The 20,467-nt window shown below is 39.1% G+C and overlaps 1 protein-coding gene across 1 annotated transcript in view; it reads right to left on the reverse strand.

Moving 5' to 3' along the window:
* The window catches only part of DOK6 (docking protein 6), a 389,769-nt gene extending 373,007 nt beyond the window's left edge, over positions 1–16,762 (reverse strand). The window contains exon 1 of the mRNA XM_021686409.1: positions 16,697–16,762. Coding sequence (XP_021542084.1) covers positions 16,697–16,762 — 66 coding nt within the window. The remainder of the gene's footprint in view (positions 1–16,696) is intronic.
* Between the last annotated feature and the right edge of the window lie 3,705 nt (positions 16,763–20,467).

Genomic DNA, 20,467 nt, shown 5'->3' on the forward strand with positions numbered 1-20,467 from the left:
CCCAATGCAGGTGTGGCCAAGATACGATCACCCTAGCAAACTCCACACTGGTTCCCATGCCTTCACTGACACGAATCCACGCATGTCATTTAGCAGGAGAATACGTCTAAAACACCTTAATCAAGTAATTGCTCTGGACTAAAGTCCTACCACGCCTCCTCACTTTGTATCAGATATAAAACCCAGAGAAGTGTTTTGCCCAAGGCAGAGAGAAGTGTCCCAAGGATGTGATATTAAATATAAGATACCCAAAAATGATGATACTCCTTAATTTGGCAAGTCAAATCAGTGCTTGTTGTTTAGAAATACCAGTGCCAATAGGTGAAAGAGTGTGGGGTCTACCGTATGCCAGGCATGTGACATATTTCATCTTATTTACAGGTTACGATAATCCTACTGGATAGCCTTTTGGCACTTAGCAGTCAATTTATAGATGAGGTACAGAGCCAGAAAGTCAATGGACTCAACCAAAGGTTGTTCTCTCCACTATAGTGTGTTGATGCTCAGAGCTTGGAAGCTTTGAGCTGAGGCTTAAATCACGTTAATCATCTGAAATACTGGGTTTTCCTGAGGCAGAGGTCTGTGCAGAGTTGTTTCAGAGACAAAAACAATGTAATCATAGGTGGAGTTTGGGGACCCATCAACTCCCTGTAGGTCATAAAATCACATGCCATAAAAATTAACATCAATGAGATAGAAGAAAGCCTATTACAGACTGTGTATACTTTTGCATAGAGGACGACTTCTATAATGTTTCTTTATGTTAAAAGAATAAAGGCTGGTAAGAACATTTCTTAATTCTCAAAAGCATTGCAAGTCATGCATATATCTTAGGGTTTCAAGGCTGGCAGATTGCACACATCACAGGGAAAGTGATAAAGAGATCTAAGGAACCATTCATGCATTACCTCTGAGATTAGGAACTGCAACACTCAGCAGAAACGAAGCACTGGAACAGAGATATTAAATTGGGGAAATAGGAGCTTCATAATTACTTTAGGTTATTAAGAAAAAGTATACCATGTCCTAGTCAAGAATGCCATATCAGAGGAATACATTGTCATCAAAATTTGTGCAGTGATTAGAACAGGTATTCTGAGAAGGTACTAGACATCTGTGTAGAACTGAACCTTCAGACTTAGGCTGTGTTATCCCACATCCCTTTAAATCACAGCCTTCCTATATAAAGTGAAGATGATATCTGACCTGCACACTGAGGAGTGTGCTCTTTCAATGGAGAATTACATGTAAAAGCAGGTTTTAAGCTGTAAAATACTATAAAAACACAAGTTGTTGGTATGATTCTTCATGGAAAGTGGAAAACAGTTAACACATGGTCCTAATTCTGTACTATTCGGAAGTTCACAACCAATATTAAAAATAAATATATACATAAAAATAGTCAAAATAGCAACTGAAATAGAACATCACAATATGAGAAATATATTTAAAGATAATTTTGCAGGGCTTTTTTTTTTTTAATTTAGGTAACCTTTAAACCAAAACTTATTTCCTCCAAAAAACTAATGCACTTTGGGTTTTTTTTGCTGTTATATGGATTCTTCCTTAAGAGGAAACTAAATTTTAGTGCTTTACCAAAGAATTTTCAGAAAATATTTTTAGGGGAAGTTAAGAAATATATTTTGTAAAAATGAAGCACCGAATAGCATATTTTAGAAAGGATAGAAAACATCTTTTGGGGTGATATATTTCCAATTACAGCCTTTGTATTGCAATTCTATTGGTTGCTAAGGCTATAATTACAAAGTGCCTAGGAAGGCACTGCCCATAGTCCTGTACATGCCAATCAAAATCATGGTAGCACAGTTCTGAATGTGAACTTATTTAACAATTTAGCAAAGATTTATTGACTGCCCTCTTTCTTGCCAGGCTGCACCAGGGTTTATTTATCATTGTAGCCCCTATGTATGGCACATACCAATTTTTCTTTTGGCTCTTTTTACCATTTCATCCTTGATAAATTGCATGGTAATCTATCCTTAGTTAATACACAGTATATATAAATAATCCTTGGTATTTTTAATTGAAAAGATGTACTAAATATGTTACAGATTCAAAGTGCATAGCAAAGGAATTATTTCTTTCACCATTGATTCTGAATCCTAGATGACTCACGGATGTCCAAATACTTCAGTTGTTGTTATGTTTACCTTTTTTAAAGTCATTGTATTGCTCCCCCCTTCATGTTCTATTCAGGTATTGATATTAACCTATCAGCAGAGAGCATAATGTTTGAAACTTCTTCTTAGATGCTTCATTTGGAATTTTATTTATTTTATATTCTGGACAGTTTTATTCTCATTTCAAAAGGAGCTGCAACTAGGTATCACCTTGAGCATCAAAATGGCTAATGACATTTTTTGGATGGGAATGTAGCCAAATGATCTTTTTCTGAAGACACAAAATGAAATTTCACTGAAATACTGCTGAATGTTATCTTCTTCTAAGTAATGATGTTTTTTAAAATTTGGACAAGGTGGCTCATTTAGAGCTCAAAATCAAAGGCAGAGGTTTTGCACTGTTGTTTGTTTCTGGAGTCAATGGCATGTTCAAACCACTTGGCTCCTAGTAATTAAGGTGTCCTGTGGGCAAATGTAGCTTATATAAACCTCATTTCACAGAGAACACTAAATTGCAACTGAAAAATGATCAACATTTATATTCTTCACAATTCAAAGAGAGAGGAAGACTATATCAAACTAAAGCTTCTGCGCAGCAAAAGAAACCAACAAAATTAAAAGGCAACCTGTAGACCTGGAGAAAATATTTGTGAAACATGTATCTAATAAGGGGTTAATATCCAAAATACACAAAGAACTCCTACAACTCAATAGCAAAAAATCCAACAACACAGTTAAAAAATGAGCAGAGAACTTAAATAGACAGTTTTCCAAAGAAGACATACAAATGGCAAAAGGTATACAAAAAGGTCCTCTAATCATCAGGGAAATGCAAATCAAAACTACAGTGAGGTATCACCTCACACTTCATACCTGTTAAATGGCTCTCATCAAAAAGACAAGATAACCAGTGTTGGTGTAGATGCGGAGAAAAAGAAACCCTTGGGCACTGTCGGCTAGAATACAAACAGATGCAGCCAATATGGAAAACAATATGGATGTTCCTCAAGAAATTAAAAATAGACATACCATGTGATCCAGCAATCCCTCCTCTGGATATAGATCCAAAGAAGTTAAAATCAGAATCTCATAGAGATACCTGTGCTCCCATGTTCACTGCAGCATTACTCGCAATAAGCTTTCTTTGCTCAGGGAACCCCAGTTCAGAAGAGCTGCAAGGATGTGTGTTCCCTTTCAAAGGGCTGTCCCAGGAAGCTTGTGCCATCTGCTTAAGAGTCCTTTCAAGGGTTTTGTACCTCCTAGACCAAGCACTGTTTCATATCTTGTAAGATATTATCTACTTAATGTTAACAAAACATAATGAGGTCTTATAACCCATTTTACAAATAAGAAAAGTGAGGCTCAAAGGTATTTGAAGTTTCCCACAGGTTACACAGCTCTAACTGGCAGAGTTAGTAATTAAATGCAGGCTGATTGATGCTAAAGATTGTGCTCTTTCAATTTTTCTAAACTACTCCCATAATAACTGGGCCCCAAAAGATCACTTATCCTGTTTGCAAAATAGGGCTACATTTTGATACCTCTCTTACATTTTTTAATTACACCTTTTTATTCTGAGATAATTATAGTTCCACATGCAGTTATAAGAAGTAATATAGAGTGACCCTGCATAGCCTTTACTCAATTTTCCCCTATGGGAACATCTGATAAAACTCTAATCCAATATTACAGCCGGGATCTCCACAGGAACACAGTCGAGATACAGGACGTTTCCTTCACCACAGGGATGCCTTTCGCTGCCCTTTTATCAGCACAGCCACACACAAACCCCACTCCTGCCTCCCTGTCCATAACCTCTGGCTACTACGAACCTGTTCTTCACTTCCACAATTTTGTATCTCAAAAATACCACATAAAGGAAATCACACAGTTTATAACCTTTCGGGACTTTTTCTTTCCGCACACTCAACGTAATCTGGAGATTCATTATTGTGCGTGTTAATAGTGTAGTCCTTTTAATCCCTCAATATCCCATGATATGCATATGCTATAGTTTACTTAACCATTCACCCAGTGATGGACATCTGATTTGTTTTCAGTTTGGGGGTGTTTCCAATAAAGCCGCTATGAACATTCGTGTATAGGTCTGTGCATGAACAGAAAGTTTTCACGTCTCTGGGACAAATGTCCAAGAACTGCAGTTGATGGGTTGTATGGCAGTTATTTAAGAAACTGCCAAATTGTTTTCAAGAGTATCGGAACCCTCATTTCATGTTCCCACAGCAATGTACAAGGGATCCAGTTTTTCTGCCTTCTTGCCAGCATTTGGGGTTGTCACTGTTTTTTTATTTTAGCCTTTCCAGTAGGTATGTATCGATAGCTCACGGTGGTTGTAATTTGCATCTCCCTAATGGCTAATAATACTGAACATCTGTTCATCTGGTTATTTGCCATCTGCATAGCAACTTCTGTGAAGTGTCAGTTCATGTCTTTTGCCTATTTTCTAAGTGAATTGTTGTTGTTTTTTAAAATTTTACCATAGAGTTTTAAGAGTTTTTTTTTATACTAGTTCTTTGTTAGAGATACACAGTTTGTAAATATTATCTCCCAGTCTATAGCAATTTTTTTTCATCTTCTTAACGGGCTCTTTCACAAAGCAAACATTTTTAATTTTGATGAGGTTAATTGATCAATTTTTCCTTTTACAGCTTATGCTTTTGATGTCAAGTCCAAGAACTCTTTGCCCAGACCCAGTTTCCAAAGATTTTCTTATACATTTTGTCAAAAATTCCGTAGTTTTACTTTTTACACTTATGTCCATGATCTATTTGGAGTTACAAGGTGCGAGGTTTGTGTTGGGGTTCACTTACTTTGCCCAGGGATGTCCAACTACTCCAGCAACATTTGTTGAAAAGGTATCCTTCCTTCACTGATTTGCTTTTGCACTTCTGTCAAAAATTCACTGGATACATTTGTGTGCGTCCCTCTTTTAAAAGCAAACATTCTCTTAATTATATGGTCTGAATGTATGCTCTCATTAAAGCTCCTACATTTCTCCATCGGTGAACAGAATAACTCACTAATGATGTGCTAAATGTCCAAACTAGCAATGACTACAATAGAAAAGGAATTCTACGGTTTACATATTGGTAAGGAAAGACATTTCATACCCATTTCTTTAAAAATTAATTATTTTAAGTGTACTCTAAGATTTAATTGGGTCACTTCCAATAATGCCATTTTATCTGTCAGAGGTATTAGTTGCTATCAGTGGTAACAGAAGTTGACACTGGCTGATTTAGATAGAAGGAAATATATTAAATATTTCATTACTTCAAATTAGGAATAGAGGGCTGGAGAACCAGGTTCAAGCCTAAACAACAACAATAAGTGATCTTTTAAATCATTAGGTTTCTTGATGAGGCTACTGCTTTTGGACAGTAGGTACAACAGTTTACATTGCTTATAATTTTGCATCAATAAATCAATCCAATGGAAACAATTACTCTGTTGTCCCTTGTGAAGATCCCTGTCCTGGGTTGCCTTTTTTATCACTAACTCAACATCTGGTCATGTAATTGATAATACCTAGCTCATTTCTCATGCCCTAGCAGCAAAAGATACGAGGAAAGAATATTTTGGAATTTCATCTTCTATAATGTGAGGTATTATTTCTTATCTTCAACATCCATAATATTGATATTAGGGGGATGCTGTCTAAATATATGGAAAAAAGACTGAAAAGCTGGATAAAAAACTAAATGATGAATATCTGATTCATATTGTTAATTCATTTAACCACTTATAGAGGCATACTATACCAATTTATTCTAGTTCAGTAGGGTTCTGTGGTAATATATAGTGATAAAAAACTTGTCCTGAATTCTCTTCTGGTGAAAAGTATGTCATTTACTGTAGAATCCCTTGGGTAGATTAATACCAAATGAAACAAACACAAATGAACAAACAATTCTATTGCCCAGAGATCAACTAAATAAGAATCTCTGGAAGCAGAACTTGTCATTAAAAAAACAAAAAAGCCAACAACACTAAAAACCATCTCCTGTGATTGTAATATGCGCCCAGTGTTAAAAAACCACCGCTGAAAGGGACAGAAATATTTGGCCTTGTTCATTAAGTCAAATGCTAGAGGAGGCTTCTAACTGCTTCATTCCCCCCTCCCATTTTTATGCAGAGGCAGGTCACACACACACACACACACACACACACACACACACACACACTACCTGGGGCAGTCATGTTTAGTCCTATCACTCAAATACCTTCACTCTTTTTCAATTTCACTAGAACTCTAGTTCTCCTCCAGAGATAGATCACCTGTTTGAAAATATCCAAAGACAAAATTACCACGGAAAGCGGGGCTCACCACTAGGAAGAGCTGCAGCCAACTAACTCTCTTGGCTCTCAGTGGGGCTCTGGAGGACAAGGCCTCGGTTTCCCCACACAGAAACCACTACGAAGTTCAACCAGCTGAGGATGTTCCATTCCTGTTAGTGGTGTACTAGGTAACTCAGGGAAGCCTGCATGTTGACAACTAGAAAAGCTGGACAAATACAAAAGTCATCTACTTGAAGGTACTGAAGCCTACCAAAGATAAAACTGAGAATTCATTTCTATAGGACGTTCTAAGAAAACAGGATCAACTGAAAACTGTAGACCTGAAAAAATAAACTGAATACAATGAATAAATTTAACAGTAGATTCTTCTCAGTTGAGTAGAAAATTAGTGAAATGAGAAGAAATATCCTGAAGAAAATATCCTGAAGCTTCGAGTGACAAAAGAATGAAAAAGAAAAAAGCACAAAAGCACAGAAAATACAGTATAAGTTACCTAGCATATGAATAAGGAAGGAGAGAAAGGAATGGACAGAATTGATATGACAGAAGGGGAAATAGCAAATAATTTTTCAGAACTGAAGAAACATATCAAGCCACAAAATCCAGAAGCACTATAAACCCATGAATAATAAATAGAATTAAAACTACATTTACACATAGCATAGCAAAATTCCTGAAAACCAGAAAATGAGGGCATTCAATGTAGGCAGAGGGGAAAATTCTAATGATTTTCAAAAGGTGACAATAAGACAGCTAACTTCTCAATGCAAACAGTGATTGTTAGAAGACTTCTTTGCAGTGCAAGAAAAAAAAAATACTTCTATGTCAGTGATTCTCAATTACGGCTAGTTACTACAAGGAGAAAGGCCTTTCTTGGATACTAATACTCACCGCTCATTGGTCTTCTTGCCCAAATACTACTTCACTACAATGAATTCTATGCACTCAAGATTCAGGGATGTTGCTAAGTTGAGAATGAACATTAACCCTTTTTATGAAATACATCAGTGACTTTGTGGGATCTTAGAACATTGTAAGCCCTTTATTCTGGGCCTTTACCTCAATGCTACTCACCCATCCAGGCACATATCATTATATAGGTATGCTATTTCTTCTGCATGGAACTCACAACAGAGCCTTCTTTATTCATGATTTCTCAGCTTGGTGTTACTTTCTCTGCAAGCCATAAAGTACATACTGTCTACGTGTACTCAGTAGGTTTTTGCCATATATTGCCCCAATTCTCTCTCCCACCCATCCACTCATGCTCTGTCTCCTCAAGTAGGAGACAACGAACAAAAGACAGAACAAAAGAAACCTCTGAGACACCAAAAATGAGGTGCTACGTAGCAGTGACTGCCTCGCATAACCATAAACCCAGATCTATGAAGAATATAAAATAGACTCTAAGATATAGGTTTCTTTTCTTTAATAGTCTGAAGCACTGAATCTCCAGTAAGAAAAACAGCACCATTCAGAACTTACTGAGTTTTAAACGAAGTACAATTTAAACTGCCATGGTATTGCAATTACTTAGATTAGAATACACAAAGTAAAGAAGGAAGTCTTTCGTGAGTAGCCATATTAATAGCAGAAGCCTCAGCTGAGCATCAATATGACTGACAGAAAGAATGATCCAGAGTTTTTAGAAAATTTTGAGTTATGTCCACCACATTGTTTTAGAAGTGAATTTCTGTCCCTCGAAGAAATTTCTACTTTATCATTTTTGTATTCACATTACAAAGGCTTATAGACTGTCAGTAATTAGCATTACGTGACTGATTTACTGGATAACTAACTTTATATTTCAGGAATGCCAATTCATAAGTCTCAGCACTAATGACAGTGTTTTTAGTAGTTTACAGTGGCCTAACAGATCTCATATTTTCCTTATTTCTCCCCAAATCCTCACTGTATGGTAATGATTATCAACCATAGCACCACAGTAAAAACCCCTGGGGGGACTTCAAAAGCATATCCATGCTCAAAACCCAGCCAGACCAAATCAATGAGGAAAAGCGCAAGCTCTGTAAGTAACTCCAAAGCAGTCATAACTGAGGATCACTTTAAATAGAGGTCTAAGTAATTTAGATAATCATGTAAAGTATCAGAAAGCAACAGTATGTGTGTTAAGCAGCCGTCAGAGTTTTAAATAGCTGTTATTTTAAATGTACAGAAAAACACATTTCATACTTATACATAATTTGGTAGCTTCCAGTTAAACTCAGCATCATGATTTGGCACTAGATGCGCTTTTGTTTAGAAGACTTACAGAACAAATACTTAAAGATTCCAAAGTGTAATGAAGTCTATAAAAGCATCAGGAAAATGATGACATGGATGCTTTCTACAGCACAGCCCCAGGGCCCTTAAAACATTCAGGGAGACGTATTCCTATTTCCTAGTAAGTTAAATGAGAAGGCATACTTTTCAAGGCAAGTTCAAATATGTAAAAAGTATGCTTTCATTCCTTTTCTTGAATACGATGTTAGAAATTTCACTAGGGTTATGTAAACAGAGATAAAGAATTTTCTCTTACTGGTTGCGAACCTTTAAAATCCATAGTTTTTGAAAGACATGCTAAATTTCAATTTTAGACTAATATTAAAATTTTTTTCAAAGAATCAAGTGAACATGTAATAATTTATATAATAAAAACTTAACTTGTATGCTATTAAGACATTTTATGTACATTTTCTTCTCCTGTTAACCTTCCTATTATATTTGTATATAATTCAGTGTGTGTGAGGGCTTACATGTCATTTGGGAATATATACCATTCTATTTAATATATAACACATGTGTATGTATGCATGTATCTATGTATCTATCTATGTGTGCACACACACACACACACGCACACATATACATATTTTAAAGGATACTGAATGGTCCGAGAAAACTAATTTCATGTTTACAAGGAAAAAATCATGAGGAGAAAAACAACTGTACATGCTTACCCATGTTATATATCTTATATAAATACCTACATGTAAGTAACAGAATGGCACATAGACATTTTTAAAATAAGAGAACTAAAAAAAAAAAGGGGAACGTCATTTAAGTGTATCTATTTCAATTCCTTCCCCTTAAAAGTAGCAAGCAACACAACAAATAAACAACCAAGCCTCGCAGACAGAGGTCATGGTCTGGTTCAGCACGGCCCAGTGTGTCCGGATTTGGGTAACAATGTCTTTCTCTCAAATAAATGAATAAAATCTTTAAAATAAATAAACAAAAACATTTTAAAGTCTACACAGGTGATATCAGCTGCATTTTGGAGCCTGTTCTCCATTCTTAAAAGGAGAAATTAGCCAGTTTTTAGATGGTACATGAAAATGAAATCACGTCCATTCAAAGTGGCCTGGAAAAATATCTGCATAGTATCTCCTTATTGTGGCATAAATTCTCTCACTAAGTAACACTTTTTTCCAGTTTTATTGAGAGGTAATTGATATATTACATCGTATAAGTTTAAGGTGTACAACATAATGATTTGATATATGTGTACATTATGAAATGATCACCACACTAAGGTTAGTTAACATCCATCACCTCACCTAGGTACAACTTTTTTTCTTGCGAGGAGAACTTTTAAGATCTACTCTCCTAGGAACTTTAAAAAATACAATACTGTATTGTTAGCTGTAGTCACCATGCTCTACATTCCGTCTCCAGAACTTATTTAGCTTACAACTGGAAGTCTGTTTGTCTTTTGATCACCTTCAGCCATTTCCACCACCTCCCACCTGCCAGTTGCACGTTCATCTGCAATGTAAATAACTTATGGTTGAGTCAAGTGAATGATAATATTAGCTTTACACTAAGTAACCAGCTGAAGAAAACACATTTACTTTGAATAGTACACATAGCTGTGTTGCTCCCTGTCTACATATTTTAGGAAATGGAAACTGTTGCATTGTATTTATAATACTGCACCTGAAGTTAGGATACCTAGATTTGAGTATACACATCCACACACAAACCCAATCTGTCTCTCTGTAACTCTGGCTGATTCCCTTTACTTCTTTTGGATTTGAGTTTATGTATAAAAGGTAAAATTAAATATACTTTCAAAAGCATGCTGGGAAAATTATGTAAGATAATACATGTGGAAATTCTTCATAAGCTGTAAAATGCATGGTACACCAAAATGCAAAATGATTATGTTACTATTATGAAGCCTCAAATCAAACTTCAAAGTGTTTGTCCTCTCAGTCATTTTACTATTAAGCCAAAATATTAGACAATCTTACAATGAATTTAGTACAGTAACAGGAGAAATACTTTGCACATGTTCAAGTATTACAACCACCATTTATTTCAAACAACATGAGAACATTTCTTTATTAAATGAGATTCTGTTCTCTACTTATAACAAAATATCATTCCTTATTCCATTCAATTTGACTGACAGGTGCAATACTCTCATTAAGGAGTAGTGTTATAATATAAAAAGGAAGTACTCAAAGGATAATCCTGTTCTGTATCCTAAAATAAAACTAGTGGAGATTTATGCAGAAAGTTAATGAAAATGTTCTCTACCTACTTTCTTGAGCTCTTTGGACAAAGTTACTAGAGCTTGAAGAAGAAAAGAAAATACTATGAGTCATGTGACAAAAGCAATAAAACCGAAGTAAAGAAATTGTAGTATTTTCTCTTTTAACTAGTTTGTCCCATTTGATAGAATTATTTTTTCCTTAAAGCTGAAACTTCAAAATTTAAGAAATCTAGAAAAGATCATTAGATGGTGGGAAAACAGGTAATTTTTATTTTGTTAGTATTGCTTGCTTTTTATCTTTGTATAGTTTCTAAAATGAAGTGGATGTAATTAGAAACAGACCAAGCACATGAATACTTAATAGTCCTACTGAGTATAACTCACATGGGTTATTATTAATAATTAAGTGGAATGTTTAACAGTGTTAAACACATACATAATAGTCTCCATAAACAAAAATCAAAAATAAAAATAGCTAAAATAATTACTTTTCATATATTCTAAATTCTATATTTAATAAGAAAGAGATAAATGATAAATAACCATGGATATAATGGATCCTTTTCAGAAGGCAATGTCCAGGATACAGAATATTCTAGAAAGAGAAAAGATTAAGTACACCCAATACAACTTCCATGTTTTAAATCCATAGATTTAGGAATTCATAGCTGAAGTAATGATCCTGAGAGTTCTTTTGAACTTTTGAATGGTCAAAATCATTAAGTTATTTATATGTTTTATCTTAAATATATTTAATGCATCTAATTCCTGGTAAACTGGTAATGCATGTCATACAAGATAAAATCACTCTTCGTAAAATACTTTGTAGATATTTGGGAAACCAGAGAAATTTTTAATTGCTCTAATCAACCAAAAATATGCAAATGCACACACAAAAATTCCCATATATATTAATGAATGAGCTTCTGTAAAGGGGTAAATTTTCATAAATCTCTCTCATGAAAAACTACTCTGTTCCATCATCAGAAGAAAGCTGTTTGTGGAAGGACAGGAAAACCCAAAGTATTTATAAGAAGATCAAGAGTCATCAAGCCATGGATGGAAGTGTCTCAAGGTTCTAATCAAGGAGGGAGAAAAAACAAAAACAAAAAAAAGGAGGGAGAGAGGGCAAGATGTAGATGAATCCACAGTAAGTTGTTGAAACAAATGGAGATTATGCAAATGATTTCTCATTTCCTGAATTGATGTTCAGCTCATAAAGTTGGGGCTCATCACATACTCCAAATGTGATCTTCTACATTTCCCTGCTTCCCTTACAGCCAAGTTGGGGTAAAGTGACTATTACTGGCCTAATGTACTAAGAGTAGTAGTGATGTAGGAGGTATTTATTGTTATTAACCCTGACAATACAACATGACTCTGGGACATTCACAGTCTCTCTCTCTCTCTCTCTGTCTCACACACACACACCACCTGATAAACAGTAGATGCTCCATAATTATTTGATCATTTGTTGAATGTGCAAATGTCAACTGTATCTTGAGACATTCCTTTGATACCCACACAAACCAATACAAATCCTTCACCTGACTTTGAGAAAGAAAGAGAAAACAATTTGTGTAAAATACTATTTGTGTACAATGTGCCTGTGAATATTCACACTGCTATATTTGAACAGAATTCCTTAAAAACAATGATGTGAGGGCTGAGTCTAGAATTAGTCAAACTATGGCAGTCTGGAATTTATACAGTGAGGTTAATGCTAGTGATGATGATGATATGCTGCATTTACCTTTGCTGCATTATAGAGTCAATGGCCATGTATAAAGTTCTAGTAATGGTTTCAGTGGTTGAGTTCTTAGTTTATCTGCAAACCAAGAATACGTTGGATATTTTACAACATATGCCTTGCTGACTAAATTTAACCTATCAGTGTTCAGAAGGAAACAGATAATAAAGGCTAAGAGATAAACAATTTTTTTAAAGACTTTATTTATTTATTTGAGAGAGAGAATGAGATAGAGAGAGAGAGCATGAGGGGCGGAGGGTCAGAGGGAGAAGCAGACTCCCCACTCAGCAGGGAGCCCAATGTGGGACTCGATTTCAGGACTCCAGGATCATGACCTGAGCCGAAGGCAGTCGCCTAACCAAATGAGCCACCCAGGTGCCCCGAGATAAACAATTTTGACCAACATGCTTTTGCTTTTTTTTTTTTAATTAGTGTTTGAAGTAACCCTTTGTTAAAAACAAAATACTGACTACCATGCTACCTTGTGAATTATACCAATCATGCAACAGATAAGATGGTAAAAGGAACTGAACTATTGTAAGGGCTTTTAAATCAAGCAAAAGGAAAACAGTATATCTATAGAAACAGTGACATGTTATAATGAAAAATTAACACAGAAATGACTGTAACAGTCATGTCACATATTTTTAAAGGACAAGGGTAAAATCCAGGATAATACTATTTTTTTTTCAAAATTATTTTCCTGAATAAAAGACAGGCTGATTAATGTGTCAAGACAAATTTCAAAGCAAACATTCTAAACATTGTGTAACACTTACTACTTCGCCCAAATAACTGGCTAACGAAGCGTCCTCAACAGGTAGCACTAGATTCTCTAAGAAGACTGGCAAGGGCTGTTTCAACCACTTCAACCTGGAAGCACCGTCATCAGGGTTGTCCGCCAGCCTAAAGGGCAAGTGGCACCTTCCTGCCCTCCTTCAGGACAATAGGGAAGACTAACTTTTAAGGAGTAAAGGGTATGGTAGAACATTTCATCTCAAAATATATTTTCATGTCATAATAATCTCTGATACCACTGGCCTCGTGCCCAGGGTTTTTTTTCCCCCTTTAGAATATTATAAAATTTGGTTTTTGAAAGCATGAGTTCTGTACATGATAAATCAAATACCTGTGCATATTTCGTTAGAATTTTTATTTTGATATTTAGTTCTGAACATAAACCATAGAAGAATCATTATGTGTCTTCTGAATTAAAATTACTTTATTTGGAAAAATCCATATTTTATTTGGAAAAATCCATAGTTCCGAGTCCACAAAATTAGTATTATGTACTATTAACTATGAAAATGAAGTTTTAATATTTAGATAAATCATGTTTCTATGATTTGGGATATGACTTTTCATGTGTACGGCACCCCTTACTTGCTTAAAGTTTTACTATCTAATGAGACCCACTTACTTATTAAGCTTCACAGAAACATGTAGATGAAGTTGTGTCATGTGAAGTCACCCTTCTGAATAGTAGAATATTCTGAATAGAAAGTCTCTAAAGTTCTTTTTGATAAATAAAATTCTTCAAAATAATCAAGGTTAGTTTAGCTTAATATTTCAATTTAATGTTAAAACAAAACAAAACTGTCTCAACACCAAACTCTGAAGTTCACATTTCTCAAGTAGAAATGGAAAACAAAATTAATCTACACATAAAATTAATCTATATGTAAACATGCTTTTATTTTCTCTGAAGGGTGTCCTTTACAAAGGCATATATCTCTAAACAGTGAGTATGGAAAGAGACAGATGCCTTGGGATTGCAAATACATTTGCACACATCTTTAGGAGGAATGGTGTTTTAAAAGGACATTTCAAAGGCTGTTAACAACCATGATTACTCAAGAAGCAGTCAATGCTCTTTCCTTGGATCCTATATTTTAACTAGGTGCCATATTCAGTTTTTGTTGTATGAAATCCTGGAAAGCTGGGGACGGGAGAGGAATCCTACAGACCCCAGGACCAACAGCGCAAGGAGCGGGGGTTCTCAGGGTTGCATTGCCTGGTCTCATTCCCACGTACACAATCACTCTGTGGAAGCAGATACACATCTCCCCGGGGGACCTGAATCATCCACTAGCTTGTAACGTCTGAGGTGTCCGACACGATTGAGATTCCAAGAAGACCGAAAGAGCGAGAAGGATGAGCAAGCACCCTGTGGGAGAGCAAAGGGCTTCATAGGTCAAGTTCCTAAAACGGTTCTCCCCTCCAGCTCTTTCTTGCTTGGGCAGTGCGGGTGACAGATTTGAGCAGTGCGTCCCGGCTGAGAGATGCCGTCAGCCTCCTGGACAGCTGCGGTTTTACACGTGGGTTCTTCCTTATCTCGCTGGAAAAGAACGAGGCGCAATTTTCTGCCCAAGAGCAGCCCTTGAAACGCGGCCGAGGGGCTGCACCGCGCGCGTGCTCTCTGGCCCTGCTAGGGCGGGCGGCGGCGCACGGAGGCGCCAGGCCGCGAGGTGGGCGGCTTCGTGGTCACCCAGCCCTCTACTCCCCGCTGCTACAGAGCTGCTGAAGTTCGAGAGAGTGGCTCTCTCGTCTCCTCAGGGTACAGTCTTCACCTTCAAAGTGAAACCCAGCCGAGGCAGCACAAAAAAGACAAGTCTGCCTTTTCCCTTCCTCCGGCCCCCCACACCTGCGTCCACCAACTCCCGACACGGCGACCTCTGGGTGCGTAGTGACCCTTCCTCTTTTAGGGGTTTTAGGGGTTCTGCCCTACCTTCGTTCAATTTTCTAGTGCTATATTTAGCCTTATTTTTCTTTCTTTCTTTTTGAGTGAGAAAATAAACGAACTTCTCCCTCCTTTTCTTTCCAAGTTGGAGGATTCATCCAGTCAGCAGGGAACACGGGGAATGTTCTTGCTGGAGGCCGCTTTGCCCCAGGATCCCGGAGCTTCGCAGAACTGGAACTTTGAGAACGGTGAGGTAGAGAAACATCCAGGGAATTCGGTAAGGGGCACTTTCGCCCCCACACCGAGTTTCCCTTCCTGCTCTGGACCTGCCGGCCAAGGTCGTTCTCGGTTGCCCAGGTTGCCCACCACCCGTCGCGCGCGCGGGCCCCACTGCCTCCATCGCGACCCCCTGCGCGTCGCCCCCACGCTCCCCCGGGGCCGCCAAGCCGGGGCAGCTGTGTTTCCAAGTGCCCGCCCCTCGCCTCCTGGCCTCTCCGCTCCACACCCAGGTCCTCCGAGACCGTCGGCGCGTCCCTCTTACCTCCTCGTCTGGTCACTAGAGAACTTCTGAACCCCCGGGGGCCTACATTGTTTCTCTCCCAAGTCAGGCAGACTATCTTTCACGAAAAAACTACGACAAGGTCTCCATAAACTTTGCTGTCGCAAACCCTGCCGTGTCAGCGGCGGTGAGCACACACCTGCCTGCACACGGGCGCAGGTACACCTGTCCGGGCGCGCACACGGCCAGGGAGCCTGCCACTTGGGCAACTGCTCAGGGCGCATTAAAGTCGCTGGCAGTCGCCGGCGGGGACGCGCGGCGCTGGTAGGGCATCAAAAGAGAATTTCGAAATGGGCTTGGGAGCGGGGTTAAAAAATGGTGATTCTAAATACACACACCGGAGCGCCTGTCCACCTCCTGCACACCAAGCAATTCTCCCCGAAAGGCGCACACTTTTGAGAGCAGACCACTGTGCTTAGCACTATATATAAAACGCCTCCGAGGCACATTCATCTTAAAACTGACAATACCTTTCGTCTACATGACTTCTCAGTCTGGTCCAAACCAGCACCGCGCACATGAGGATGGGGACCCGGGCCCTCCCGGAACCCTCAACTCGGTGTGCAGAACCCCCCGAGGCAAGTGCGGGCCCCCACGCCGGCCGAGCAACAAGCGGGCTGTCTGCGAAAGGGCCGGGTCCCTCTTTGCCCGCGCGTGTCACCTCTCCCCGCCCCCCACGCCCCCCACAACAGCCAGCCGCGCCAAACGCGAGCAGGGGAAGGAGAGAGCCCAGTGAGCAACTCACCCCCAGCTTCCTGCTGCGGATTTTCACGTAGCCCTGCTTGACTATGTCGTTAAAGTTGGAGGCCATGGCCAGCACGTTCGGGCTCGTCCCCTCCGCGATAGGCTTCCCAGAGTCGAAAGCCGCCGTCCGCCGCCAGGTCCGCGCAGGTCTCGCATCCAGCCAGTCGCCGCCACAGCCGCGCCGCCGCCCGGTCCCCCGAGCTCCCGCCGGCGGGGACGCGGGCTGGTGGCAGGGCGGCCGCGGACAGGGAACGCGGCCCGGCGCCGCGAGCAGCGCCCGCCCTCCTCGTTCCGGTCCTCACCTCCGCCCCCCGCCGCGAGCCGAGCGCCGGGCCCGCGCCGCCGCCAGCTGCGGGCGCCCCCTCCGCGCCGCCGCCCCCGGCAGCACCCACGGGCTGGCGCCTCACTCGGCGGCGCACAGCTGGCCAGAGCGCACCCGCGCGGCTCCCCGGCGCGGGGGGAGGGGCAGGCGAAGGGGGGGCGGGCCAAGGTGCCCGCCCGGCTCCCTCCCCCTGGCCCGCCGGGTGGCTGCGCTCGGAGATGCGCGCAAGACGCGCTCCATCCCTCGCGACTCGGGCGGGGAGCTCCTCCCGCGCCCCGGATCCAGGGTCCTGCTCCCCCCGGCTCCCTCTGCCCGCATCGCTCTCCCGGGTGTGGGATTCCTGAGGACGCGGCTCCTCATTCCGGGGCTCTCAGTGTCCACTCCCCAACTGGACACCGGGGAAAGGGCGGTGGGGATGCTCCCAAAGAGGAAAAGGCAAAATGGAGCGAGACAATTGTTTATTTCAGTGGCCTTGTGTACGTGCATTTTTGTCCCTAAGCACACGTTCGCGTTCCAGGTCTTTGCCCCATTAGGAAGTGTAAATCAACGCCGAGCCCTTCCTGGTGCACACAAAGAGACCAACCGTGCGCATGTGTCTAATCCCTCTGCTGCTGAGGAGACTGGAGCAATCAGGCGAGGCAGCCCTTCGCCGACGTCCTCTCGCGAAGAAGCAGCGAGAAGGACCGGAGTGGACTGATTTATGCACGCGTTTTAGTTAACTATGACTAAAAGTGGGTCCTGGCTTTTCATCTTCTAGGCGGAATGGAGACCATAGCTATTACTGGTGGATGCAAATGATCTATTGAAATGTTCAACTTGTAGAATCAAAACAATGGAGAACTTCCCCCCACCCCCTTAACGTAGGAACTCATGACATTCAGAAGTAGGCTATTCCCTAGTGTAAAGAAATTTTAATTTAAAAATTATATCATTTTTATAAGATGCAAGGAGAAATAGGGAGTATTGAATTTTAGCTGGAGGCAATGTATGGGTTTTTGCTATAGGCAAGACTATTTAGTGCCTAGCAGGTCAGGATGTTTTTAAGAAAAAAAAATGTATAAAGATTGAAAATTTTATAAATGACTCGTTCATTTATAAAGAGTCTAAATTTGATAAAAGTTCAAAAGATTATGTTTATTTCTCTTCTTGCTTACCATAGCGAGCAGTATCTTCCCATGTTTTCAGTTAAAATTTCTTAGCCCTTTTGGGAACATAATCATTTTAAGAGAGAAAGGAAACTACTTGATTGAAGGGAAGAAAAATATGAAAGCTTAAGGGACAAAGTAGCATGCCACTTACCCCAACCAAATAGGCACCCCAAAGGTGATTTTTGTACCATCATTATTAGGAGTCTTCATCTAGAGCCCATACAACTCAGCGGACACTCTAACTTGCCTTAACAGCATATTCTACCTCTTCGTTCATTTATATAACAAACAATGGTTTGGACTATCCACCGCACATAGTACCAGATGCTGAGGCAGATATTTAGAATAACCTGGCAAGATCCCTTAAACTGTCACTCTGGAATAAATAAGCTCAAGCTCTGACCTTCCCAGAAAATTTGCATAAACTCCCTATTGACATGGTGTGATTCCCCGCCCTTGAAATACCTCCGGCATATTGTCTGTTCCATTCACTTGTTGCTATTAGTATCCTACATGGTTATGATTTCTTTATGTGAAGACTGATTTAGATTTGCAGATGCTTTAAATATCTTATTCCATTCAGTCCTCTTGCAATGCCATGTGTTAAGCAAAAAAAAAAAAAAAAAATACTTGCCATTTAATAGATTAGGAAACAGAGGCTCTGAGGCAGACATTCAGTTGTAGAGACACCATTTCTAGACTGGTTTGGGTCTATAGTAATTTCCATGACCACTAACTTTCTCCATCATTTATACAGTAATGTGTTTCTATAAATGAGGTATTTGAAGTCAGAGATTAATTTTCTCAATAATAATCTCAGTAGTTACTTAAGGGTTTCATAAATCTGGGTTTTAATAATTATATAATGATTATGCCTTTGCTTATATACTTATGTAGGTCTTTATAACACCCTGATATGATTTAAATATTCTCCTACAGTTAGTTTAGATTCTTAAATTTCTGATAGAGCAGTGTGTGTGTGTATGTGTGTGCGTATTGTGTGTGTATATACAATTGATTGTATCTTCATGGCATCATTTATTGTAGTCGCCTAAGCCTTAAACTTCCTGTTAACTAGTAACGTGACTTAGATATTTGAGTACATTCTTTTTTTTCCCCAGAGTAATCCATAAGAAGTGCTGTATATATTCAACTAAATCACATCAAGAAGAACAAAATGTCTGACTGCTCCATTGATTAGAGGGTTCAAGTGTTGTCAGCCCGATACATCCATTATAAAATTCCCCACCAAACGTCTCCCTAACGGTTTTTCAGCCTTGGGTGATCATTGCATTGATGCATTATTTCATTAGGGATTGTAAAATTGTCATTTTCTAATTTAATTTTATTCCTGAATTTATAAACTACTATTTTTCAAAACCATAGGATTGTCTTGAAATCGATTCCTTATAGGAAAGGCAGGGAATATGCTTGATTCTTAACCCTTATCAACCATTTTTCAGAAATATTGAATGTGTTCCAGCAAACACAAAAGGACACCCTCTTACGTTAGAAAGAGAATTAAAAAATGGAGTTTTGTATATGTGATACATTTCAATCCATCAGAGTCATTATTCTTTTTGGAATTTTAATTGCCCAATCTTTGACCAGAAGGAGCTGCTTCAATTGACATTTTGTGTTCTTATCAGGTACCCATGGACCTTAATAGCTTTGTTGTGATCAATCACAAGATATCCAGATTCATCTTGTACATTTCCAGCTCTAGACCTGGAATCCATTATTTCCCCTAGGAACTTTTGTTTTTTTTAATGGGAAATAAAATTCAGTTCCCATAATCTGGTTACTAGGGTATTATTTTTGCTACTGATTCTAAGCTCTTCAGTTACAAGGACACGAAATACTTTTATTTTAGAAATATATTTCAAAAGAGAAAAATTCTCAGTTTTTATGGATATCTCCAATTCATTTACTGTTGATACTACTGTTGAAGTATATAAACAAAGATCTCATATTTAAGGATTGCTTCTTTTCCTTTGAGATTTTCATTATATAACATAGTTACATGTTTCCAACAATCAGACCTACCAAACAAGGCACGTAAAGAGATATAGTTCTGACTTTTGTCCCTTCCTTTCTATTTTCTACCTCTCTTTTCTGGAAACCATTTTTATTAGCTTTCGTTTTATCCTTACATTGTTTCATTTTGATGATTTAAGGAAAGATATATATGTGTTTCTATTTCTGTTTTTCTTACACACACAAAAATAGCATACCATTCATAATCTTATCACTATAGTAGACAGCCTCTAAACTGGCCCCCAAAGATCCCCGGGTTTTGGCA

Source organism: Neomonachus schauinslandi, chromosome 14 (genome assembly GCF_002201575.2).
Source record: "Neomonachus schauinslandi chromosome 14, ASM220157v2, whole genome shotgun sequence".
Lineage (NCBI taxonomy): Eukaryota > Metazoa > Chordata > Mammalia > Carnivora > Phocidae > Neomonachus > Neomonachus schauinslandi.